At 44.5% G+C, this 11,683-nt stretch overlaps 1 protein-coding gene across 1 annotated transcript; it reads right to left on the bottom strand.

Annotated features, from left to right (window-relative positions):
• Positions 1-7,424: 7,424 nt before the first annotated feature.
• LOC140536902 (trace amine-associated receptor 6-like) lies at positions 7,425-8,441 on the bottom strand. The gene has a single exon (XM_072658973.1). The coding sequence runs from the start codon at positions 8,430-8,432 to the stop codon at positions 7,425-7,427; it is 1,008 nt and encodes a 335-aa protein (XP_072515074.1). The 5' UTR covers positions 8,433-8,441.
• Positions 8,442-11,683: the final 3,242 nt, after the last annotated feature.

Raw genomic sequence — 11,683 nt, 5'->3', positions numbered from 1 at the left:
ACGCAGGTCTGTCAGCTGGAACTGACTCTGTTGTGCCGTCCAGTGATGCTGACCTGACAGACTGGGCTGTGTTTCTTTATACCCATGTATGAATCCTCCCACTTTCATATGAGTGGCTAGAGTGTCCCAAACACCAGTCACTCATCTGACACTCAGCATTACATCATTGCTTACAGCAGTGGTCAGGTTTGTTTTTGTCTATAGCTATATTCATAATAACTGATGTAGCATAAAGAATCAAAGAAGCACAAGATATTTACTGTCTCACAAGTGAAGGTATTAGACTGCAATACTGACATTCCTCATGTTGCTGCAAGAGAGGGCCAGGGCCCATGGTCTAGTAAAAATACCTCTGCCTGGGTGTTGTTCAGTGTTCCTGTCTCACTCGCACTAAGCCCATTATTTTTCTAGACTAATATATCTGAGAGAGTTCAGTGCCGTCTTAGCACCGACTATCCAGGCAAGTCCTGGCCTGTATGAAACAGTGGGATGTGTGCCAGACCTGGACCAGAATAATTTTGCTACCTGGTCTTCTTTGGTCAGATGCTGGAGCTCCATTTTGGCTGTACGGTCTCCACATCCTATCATGGAGGCATGCAGGGCCAATCCTGCACAGCAGTGCAGCCAGCAAATGAGCAAGGCCAAGATTACTTTGTGGACTGTGGACTGATACACTGTGCTTAATTGCTTGAGGATAAAAGCTGTCTTGGAATCGACTGGTTCTGGTCCTCATGCTCCTGTACCTTCAGCAGCTGGGCGGTTGTAAGAACAGGCAGTGGCTTTGGTCGGTGGAATTCTCAATTAACCTCTTTGACTTTCTCAGACAGAAGCTGGTGTATAAATCTAGATGGTTTGCAAGCTGTAACGGTCACTTTAAGGTGGGGTACAGTGCGCATGTGCATGGAGAGTTTGGAGGAAAGCGCGGGAGAGTGTGTGCGTATGGTGAACTGTGCTGGGTTGTAGCCTGGGTTCTCCAGCTGGTGTTGTCTGGGAAGTTGTGACGAGTAAAGTGGAGGTGCTCTCATTGCTCATTAAAACCGTCTCTGAAACCCCTGCACGACGTGTTCCCTGCGTGTCTCTTAATGGAGCTAAGTATTCACCTCTCCACGAGAGCACCCACCTAACACCATACTTCCAGTCGTTACAAAAATGGCGCCCGAACTTTTCTCTTGATGCCCTGGGGCCTGTATACGGCTTTGGAGCTTCGTAAGTTTGGATAACGAAGCCCTTGTTGGGGTCGCTACGAAGCCAATTAGCTGTGGAGTTAACCGTCAGTGCTGTGCTACTTTGCGGCTGGCGCAGGGTGTGTTTTTGCTTGTTGCGCTGCTGACGGTTAGCCATTTTTTTTCCCCGAGGCCTCTGTCGCCTGTTTTCCGCCGTTAGTGCTAGCATGTTAGCTAGACCGGCTACTGCCTCTCGCGCCTGGATTCGGCTCGGTTTGCGAGATTGGACTTGTTTTTTGCTCTTTTTGGACCATTTTTGCCTAAGCGGACAGTCGTGTGTGTGCTTCTGTTTTTCGGATGGGACATTTTCGCTGTGGAACGCTTCACTGTTTGTTTGTTTGTTTGTGTTGCACTTGTGTCTTGTATGCACTGTCTATGTTGCACCATGGTCCTGGAGGAACGTTGTTTCGTTTCACTGTGTACTCTGTATGTAGTTGAAATGACCCACTTGACTTGACTTGACTTGACTTGTTTATGGTTTATGGGTTTTTGTTGATGGAGACCCTTTTATTTATTTTCCAACTTTTCTCCCATTTGTTTTCGCTGTTCATTTGGATGTGAGGACTGACTTCTCGTTTTGCTCGTGGACTCATGGTTTCAGTTCAGTGACAGGACTGGAGCGTGGAGGTGCTGCAGGTGCTCGACGCTGGGATCTCCCCGTGAGTCTAGTGAACTCGCTTTCCAGCAGTCCAGGACTCTTGAATGACCCAGGCGAAATCACTATAAGACTGTTCCTTGTTATTACTAGTTTGGGTTTTCCTACTTTTTTTTTGCTAGAGTGGTAACTGAAAAAGCTTTGGTTTTTGCTACTGTTTTTTTTTCTTACTTATTGTTTATTATATTATAATACTCTTTTTGTTTACAAGTGTATTAGTCGTGTTGCTTGGTCATTTCGATTTCCTTTTATCACTGTTTAATTTTGAACTTTGTTTAAGCCTGAACTTTAATCTCAAAATGGAATTTCATGATGACTCTGTGACGGATGACGATGACTTTGGGCCACGTACAGCTGTACCTGAGCCACACTGTGACAGTCTAGAGAACCGAGTTTGCTTGTTGCAACAAGAGATGCGGATGTTGAGAGATTGTTTCAACTTCTCTTTGCAAGCACAGACTGAACTGCTTAAACAGTTAAAATCTGACGTTAGACCCAGTTCTCATAGTCAGTGTGTTACATGGTCAGTTCCATTAAGCACGTCTACGCCACATATACCTGGCCAAAAGGTGGGCCAGTCAGCTGATTGTCGGCCTAATGTTTATGCAAATCATAATCCACTTAATCTAAGAGGTACTACTAGTTCCTATGGGGCTCAGATTAGTCCTGGGCACGATGCAACTGACTTGCATGATTCATCTGGAGCTAGAGTCAACATGAACACCTCTTGTGGTGTGGATCATTGCTCAAGCAATGAACTCTTGTCAGATTCCGCTGTGCTCAGTAGCACGTCACGTGTTCTTACTTCGCTACTGCAACAGTCTAAACTTGAACCTCCCAAGTTCAGTAATTCTGGTGGCAGTCTACGTGCGGTTGAAGACTACCAGCGTGATATGGGCTTGTCGGATGCTCGGATCCTTTCTGAATTGCCTCGTTTCCTCACGGGTGAGCCAAGCCGTTGGTTTCAAGTTCTAAGGCCACATATTGATAGTTGGGCCCGGTTCTCCCAGCTTTTCCAGAAGGCCTTTATACCTTCTGATGATCAGGAGCGAACTTGGAGGGGAATTCCTGACTACTTTCAAGCTCCGGAGGAGCCTTTTCCAACTTTTGTTGCACACATGTTGAGTGAGTTTGCCAAGCTGAGACATCCACCGCCTGAACCAGATCAGGTTAAGCTGATCTGCAAGCATGCTCTAGAGAAATACACTATTGCTCTGTATGGCTCTTGTATATCTTCTGTCTCGGATCTTCTGTTGCGGGCTCACAAGCTTCATGCAGCACTGGGTCACCGTGACTCCAGCAGCTCTCGTGGGATTTCCCTTCCGTCAGTTAAGTCTGTTGTCTGCTATAAGTGCTCACTGCCTGGTTATACATCTCGAACCTGCCCAGAGTGCAATCCTAAAACTACTCAAAGTGACGGGACAGGCAACCAAAGTGGTGCTGAGTTTTCTCCACAATCCCAGGGTGGGTTTAGCAGGCAGTTTTCAGATCACGAATGTCCCCAAAGGAAAGGGCAGCCACGTGGCCGTGCGAAAGGTGGAAGGCCGTACCAGCGTGACTCTTTGCCACCACCCGATTCGCCTAACTTTAATAAGCAGGTGGCTAACACTGCTGATGTTCCCCATTTAGCCCATATTGAGGATGCGTCTTCCGCAGTTTCGTGGAACACCCCATTTTGTGTCAGTGTTAAGCTGAGGAATCATGTTGTGCCTGCAACATTGGACACTGGTGCTTCACTTTCGGCCATATTAGCAGATTATGCTGACCGAAACAAAGATGGAGAAGTTAAGTGTGAGCCATGGGTGGCGCCTCCATTACGATTGGCCGATGCAGCCTACTGTGTTCCATTTGGGATTGCGTGGCTTCCTCTTTGGTTTCAGGGCCAACGTTTCTTTCATCGATTTGTCATTTTGAACAGTATGTCTTCACCTGTTATACTTGGGATGGATTTCATGATTCGGGCGTCGGTCTCAATACATGTCCCAAGCAGGACCGTGGCTCTGGGAGTCCAAGATACATCGGGTATGTTGGACCTAGTTGACGACCCTTCAAGTGATAACACCCTTTGTGCGCTGGATGGACCAGACCTTGCTTGCTCACAGGTTGAGACTGATGCGCTTCTGGTTAAAGTAGGCGAGTCCTCATTGAGTCTTGGGCAAAAAGAGAAGCTGCAGAATCTTTTGGGAGACTTCAGTGGGTTGTTTACCGATCGCCTTGGTCATACCAGAGTTGCGGAACACCATATTGAGACGGGGTATAATAGACCAATCCACCTTCCCCCATACCGCACTTCTCCTCTCAAGAAGAGGCTCATCGAAGAACAAATTCAGTCCATGCTTGAGGAGGGCATTATCGAACCAGCCTCGGGACCCTGGGCCGCACCGGTGGTCATTGTACCTAAACCATCAGGAGAGGCCAGATTTTGTGTAGATTATAGAGGTCTAAACAATGTAACTGTGAAGGACAAGTACCCATTGCCAAGAGTGGATGAGTCTCTCGATTTCCTGGCTCGGGGAAAATTTATCTCCACTATTGATTTCGCTCGGGGATACTGGCAAGTTGGGGTGGAGGAGAGCTCTAGACCGAAAACTGTGTTTACATCCCACTGTGGTCTTTTCCAGTTCAGGGTCCTGTCCTTTGGCCTTTGTAATGCCCCCGCTACATTCCAGAGGGTTATGAACACCATCTTGGCCGGCCTTATCTACAAAAGTTGTGCCGTTTACTTGGACGATATTGTGATTGTTTCTCCAAGCTTCGAACAACATCTCACTGACTTTCGAGAAGTGTCCTTGAGACTGGAGCAGACAGGTTTGTCCCTAAAATTGGGAAAATGTCAATTTTGTCGTGATGATCTCAAATTCCTGGGTTACAGAGTCACGCACAAAGGTATCCTTCCTGATACAGATAAGATTAGCGCTCTGTTGGCCTTTCCTGTGCCGTCAGACGTGAGGCAAGTCAGACAGTTTCTGGGTCTTACCAGTTACTACCGGAGGTTTGTGAACAACTATGCCCGGCATGCCGAACCTCTGTTTGCCCTGACGACACCCCATTTGTGTGGAACGCAGACTGTCAGCAGGCAATGGATTATTGGAGAAGCTGCCTCACTTCAGCACCAATCATGAGCTTCCCTGATTTTGATCGTCCGTTTTGTCTTCATACGGATGCTTGCGACATAGGGTTGGGTGCAGTGCTTATGCAGCGTGACAAATCTGGAAGAGAGGTTGTCATAGCCTATGCCAGTCGAACACTTCATAAGTCTGAGAAGCTCTACTCCACAACAGAAAAGGAGTGTTTGGGTGTTATTTGGGCTCTTGAGTATTTTAGGCCATACATTGAAGGTCTTCCAATAACCGTTTACACCGACCACAGTAGCCTGAAATGGCTCATGTCCCGTCCATCTCCTTCAGGGCGCTTGGCCAGATGGTGTCTTCGTCTGCAAGACTTTGACATTCGGTTCGTCCATAAACCTGGTTATCAAAACAGAGTTCCTGATGCCTTGTCCAGAAATCCGCAGCAGGTGGACCAGGAACCTACTGATCTACTGCCTGGGTATGCCGTAGTAGCGGGCCTTGATTTGCGCTCCCAGACATTGGTGGAGCTGACCGATAAGGACCAGCTCCGGAAACTTCAAAGGGAAGACCCAGTTGTAACAGACATTCGGGGAAAGGTGGAAAACTCACAAGGTACTTCCTCAGAGGATGAGTGGCTAGACAAGTTTGCTGTTCATGATGGGCTTGTATACTACCAAGACACGGGATCGAGCTGTAGCTTGCACCCATTGAGTGGCCTTAAACTGTATGTCCCAGAGTCCCTTAGAGGATTGCTCTTAAAGTATTACCATGATCACCCAACAGCTGGTCACTTGGGGTTCACAAAGACCCTAGCCAGATTAAGACAGCGCTTCTTTTGGCCAAAAATGAGGAAAGAAGTGAAGTTGTACGTGCTCACATGTCCAGTGTGCCAACTCACTAAGCCTTCTCAGAGAAAGCCAGCGGGAATGCTCGTTCCTGTTCACGCAAATGAGCCCTGGGAAGTTGCGGGAGTAGACTTTGTGGGTCCATTACCAAAGCCCAGTGATGTGCTGGACTGTGCGCACCACCCTCTGCGTGTGCGCAGATACACTTGTTTAGTAGAGGAAGGCAGGAGTGTCTGCCTTCAGGTTAAGTTTTCTTTTATCTTCACTGATTAGATTTTTTCTAAGTTTATGTTTTGTAGCCAGTTTTAAAAAGATTTTGGGTTAAAAATAAAAAGTCATCAGTCTTTAAGACATCATTCATCTGTTTCATCTGTTTTCTGGTAGTATTGGCTGATATACTGGATTGAACAGAGGATCAATTACTCATACCTGTTTCAGCCTGAGAGGGGCGCTCTCGCTGCGTATTTGTTGATTCAACATAACGACACAGAAGAAACGAGACCCTGCAGTGTGTGTCCTTTCATTGTCCACCCCTCTTCACAGGGTACTACATTAGCCCCAGAGTGAGTGTCCCCCTGGTCCGTGATTGTGTTTAACATCTGCCCCGTGGTTCTGACATTGGTCTAGCTGATTCTTTAATTCCTTTCAAACTGCTGCTGATGAGACGTGATTGGACAGCAGAATGTACTCGGAGGAGAACGCTTCCTGTCCGAGTTGCTACATCAGTCAACAGAGGCCTGCAATGGCTAGCATCTAGCTGAATGATGGGCACGGGAGAGTGAGAGAGTGAGGGTCATCCTACCACAACGAGGAGAGCAAGATAATGATGCTCACTTGGACTCCAGGCCATGGGTTTATCTGTGATTGTCTCATAAATGAGCATGAAGCACTTTCAGCTCTGGCAATGCATTATTATTATTATTATTATTATTATTATTATTGTGGTTGCTGGTAGATTTTGTAGTAGTAAAAACATTATTTAATACATTGTTTAATATTATTATTATCAACAGGTACAAATATCTAGAAATAAATCAAATAATCTTAAAATATTCTTACCAGAATCTCAAACTGAGATATATTATATACTTCAGATGATTTCACTTCCCAAAATATAGAATTATATATGCAGTCATTCTTATTACAGATTTAAAAAGATGTCCTTTCTTTCTTTCTTTCATGAATCATCATCACTCAATCATGTATCATAATATATATGAATATATAGTGTAGTATATCAGTAACTGAACACAGGCATATGTAGGACTGTCTCACTCTCTAATGAAGACTGGATGTTTAATGCCACACAAAATGAAATTTCACATAAAAAAGCAGATTCAATAATCATGTCTCTGATTACAGAACATTATGAAAATACTGCTTGTAAATACAAGGTTATTAAGGTCATCATCATCTCCTATTAAGGCCGTACTGCTACTAATTTAACCCCCCTTCCATCCTCATTCCTCATATTCACATAAAATATTCTTTTCTACAGGTTTGTTTACTACAGTCTAAAATAACAAATAATGTAAACAGAGATTCTGGACCTTTTATATGACACTGTCCTAAATGTCAGTGGTCAGTGATTGAAGTGGACTCAGCTTAGTCAGCTGAAACCAGCCTGAAATTAAAAACACTCTGGGAGCAAATTAAACCTTGAAGATGAGAATTTAAATATTCTACAAGTTACAATAAACTTAACTGATGTTCTGAACCATGGATAGAATATAGCGTAGATCAGTGGATTCACAGAGGAGTTCAGGCATATTACCCAAACAAACACAGTGTACACCATTAACGAAGTTGTCACACTTTCCACTGATAGAGAACTTATATAAAATGGAATCCAGCAAGCAAGATAAACAAAGATCACAATTCCCAGAGTTTTTGCTGCTTTGGTTTCAGAAGAGTTTGCAGACCCATGTCTCTTTGAAGCATCAGTTACAGCTCTGACAGCTTTAGCTTGACGTCTTGCAGCAATAAAAATGATTGAATACAAGATCAGTATAACAGAGCAAGGAGCTAGAAAACAAAGGACCAGGTCAACGATCACCCAGGAGTGTTTTACAGACACTACACACTCTCCATAACATCTGGAGATTATCTGAGATGGAAGAAGATGATCATTATTGTATAAATAGATGATGATGAACAACAGACCTAAAGACCAGCCTAGACTTATGAACAGAACAGTTTTAGAAACTGTGATTCTAGTGGAATAAAGCAGAGGGTCACTGACAGCAATGTACCGATCAACTGCAATCAAAATCAGGCTACAGAGAGATGCTGCCATTGAATGGTTGATGATTATTTCAGAAGCAGAACATGCTGTTTCTCCAAGATACCAACAGGGGTCTCTCAGCTGCATTATTCTCACAGGCATAACAAACATTCCCACGAAAAGATCCGCCACAGCCAGAGAGAGGATGAGCAGGTTGGTTGGAGTGTGGAGCTGCTTGAAGTGAGAGATGGAGATGATCACCAGCAGGTTCAGAAACACAGTGCACACAGATACACATGAGAGGACAATGAACAAGAGGATATTCCTGGGGACCTCCTTTCTGCACGATGCACTGTTCCCAGGAAAGCAGAACTGAACTGTGAGGTTTATGCTGTAGTTTACTGTGTCGTCCATCTGAAAGAGACGCAGGTCTGTCAGCTGGAACTGACTCTGTTGTGTCGTCCAGTGATGCTGACCTGACAGACTGGGCTGTGTTTCTTTATACCCATGTATGAATCCTCCCACTTTCATATGAGTGGCTAGAGTGTCCCAAACACCAGTCACTCATCTGACACTCAGCATTACATCACTGCAGCAGCGGTCAGGCCTACGTTGGTCAGTAACTAATGTCATAATGACTAATTTGATCCTAATAGGCTGAAATACTGAAATAGTGAAATAGCAGTCATTTGGTTCTTTTGGTCTTGTAATAACTCAAACAAGATTAAAAGAAGCATGTCGTACAGGTGAACATATAACATCTGGAAACACTGTTGATCCAGTATATGTGAGGGTTTAGTTCCAACCACACAAACCCCAACACAGATAGAAAGTTTGTGGCTTGGGCAACATGCAGCACTATCCTCTCACTTTCAGAGCCCCCTGCTTTGGCACTGGCACAATATCCTGCCCTTCAATCAAACTCTATTATTGAGCAGGTGCCCTGGAAGAGGGTCAGCAGACGTGGCACAGCTTCTCTACTTCTGATGAGGTTAAAGGAAGTTAGGTGCACAGCTTTAGAGAACCCCCTACTCCGTAGTACAGTCTAAAGAGTTCTGCATCCACGGACCGGTGGCCTACGCCAGTGCCTGTCCATCCATCAGGGAGATCATGTAGACCACCTTGTATCTTCCTCTGGGGATGATTTGGATCAGAGTGTACCTCTCCAAGTTAGCTTTGAGCAGTAGAGTTCACACCTTCAGGAGGTTGTTCCATGGTGTCAGCACTAGGTTGTGTGGTATCAGTGTGGGCCTCCACTGATACAGTCAGCTGCTGTACCACCTCTTGCAGCAGCAGCTCAGGCTGCCCGGTGGTGGCCTCTGATTTAATAGGGCTGTCTTGGCTTTCTCTAACTCTGCTGGGTGCATGTGGGTTGTGTCACTGGATGGTCAGGGAACAGAGCCAAATGCAGAGAGAAATAAATGTCAGGAGGTCTTCCCCAAAGCCAAACCTTAACCCTGCTCCGACACCTAACCTCAACCATTCCTAACCCTCAACCTGGTCCTTCAATCGCAGCCTAATCCAGTTAGGCTCCAGTTCCAGACTGGTGTCAGCAGCAGGTCTATTGCAGCTGTTGAAAGAAGATGAGATGGTCTGTATTAGACCTGTTAGATGATCAGTCATTTCTCTGGTGAACATCTACAGATCTGGACTTGGACTCTCCAAATAAAGTGAAGAACAGCTGGATTCAGTAGAAGTCTTCAGGAAAAGCATCTTGATGATCTACTGAATGTGTTCAGATGCTGCTCCATCACTGAGATGTCGCTGAGATGTTACTGAGAGTCTGATGAGATTTTATTTCATCTAAAAAGGATCACTCTGAATCAAGTGTCACCTTAATTGATACCTTCAAATGATGAGAGCACACAGCCAACAGGTTACATGTGGATGTTACTCGGCCAGCTCTCAGTTCTGACAGTCTTCAGTCTTCACTCGTCTCCAGATAAAAGTTCAAACTGTTCAAAGTGTTAAAACAGCAAATGATGACTATAAGTAGAGTTTGAGATTACAGGCTCCCACAGCAGTTCTGCAGTATTTTAGAATTATTAGATGTAGGTAATTTTATACAGAACATCTAAAGACATCTAAAGCTGTTGCCCAATGTCATTCAAGTTCATTTACATTTAAATATATGAGCTCAGATCTTTTATTGAGCTGCTGAAGAGCCTGAACTTTTAAAGTCACTTCTAAAAAGGCCTCAGAGTGACCAGTTACAGGGACTTTGTCTCCCTCCAGTGGTCTTATTACTGAGTTGTGTTCTCCATCTATGTCACATTTGACTCCATACAGAGCAATGCATTTCTACAGAGCTGTGAGCTTTAGTCTAAACCGAGGAAACTAGAGACAGTCATGCTTTCATGATTCTATGTTTTGACCGTGACACTGTCTTGAATGTGGCCGATGAGTGTGAACTGGCCTTTTCTCAGCTGAATCCAGTCTGAAGTTAAAGACGGTCTGAAATGAAATTACAGCTTAAAGACGAGGATTCAAATAAACTGAAGTGATTTTCTGAAGCATGGACAGAATAGAGCAAATATCAGTGGATTCATGGAGGAGTTGATGTGCATTAGCCAGTCAAATACAGCCCACACTACAGAGGCAGATGTGACACTTTCCACTGACCCAGACTTTGTGTAAAATGGGATCCAGCAGACAAGATTCATTTGGAGTAAAGTGGAATACTGAATGTGTTTATGTGCACACTTTAGCCATGCTCAGGAAACTAGTTTACTCTCCATTATCTTGCTTTGATTGTCCAGGTTTTATTAGCTCATCATGTGAAAGGTCAAGCTCTGCATAGTGGCCCATTTATGAGAGACAGTGGTGGCCTTGATACAGGGGTCATGGGCTATGAACGAACAGCTGAAGAACTTGCTGGTACAGATTCTTTTCAGAATACAGGTAAAGCCCTGAAAGTGAAACCTCCTCCAGATTCCTTTATCTGTCCACTTGTATTGTGTTGACCACTACATCTGTGACCAGTCTTTTATGACCTCTCAGGATAAGTAGTAAAGAAAGTTGCAGTAAGGTCTAGTAAGAATTAACACCATGACACAACCTCCCAGCAGAGCCAATTACTTGCATCACCATGTCCCTGTTTATTTGACACCTTTAATTGCAAGGTTTCAACTGAACAGCCTGTTTATCCAACACTGTCATTGCTAATGGGATCTTAGGAGACCTGGAGCTGGAAACAGGTAAATATTTTGATAAAAGGCCATATCATGTTATAAATAATCTAAGTAATGAAAGGCTTTAAGTGGTCTCAGGTGAACAGGTGAGATACACATTGCATCATGTAATGACCTCTACCTGGCTGATGCAATTCTTACAGTTCTTTGGACGTGATGCAGAGCAACAGAACTTTCTACAGTAAATAACAGGGTAATCCACAAACTCCTCTATACAGACCACTGATGAAGCTTCTCATGCTTTAGTTAGACAGTACACCATAGAACGGTTTAACTTTCATTAATTACAATTAAGTGCATGAGCTGTTACTCCACTGAAAGACCTGAAGATCTTATGCTCCCATCCAGTACTTATGATCTGTAGGCCTCACTTGCACTGGATTATGTCACTATACAAAATCCCATCATCAGGCAAGTATACTGTGTTGGAATGATAGCAGGGAGGACGCCACCACTCTCCAGGAAATGTAGACC

Source organism: Salminus brasiliensis, chromosome 16 (assembly GCF_030463535.1).
Source record: "Salminus brasiliensis chromosome 16, fSalBra1.hap2, whole genome shotgun sequence".
NCBI classification, from domain to species: Eukaryota; Metazoa; Chordata; class Actinopteri; order Characiformes; family Bryconidae; genus Salminus; species Salminus brasiliensis.
The sequence above is the reverse complement of the archived record's forward strand: the minus strand, read 5'-3'. Positions and strand labels throughout refer to the sequence as shown.

Bases quoted from the DNA above. Each gene is read 5' to 3' on its own strand.
- LOC140536902 (XM_072658973.1), bottom strand. From the start codon at position 8,432: ATGGACGACACAGTAAACTACAGCATAAACCTCACAGTTCAGTTCTGC.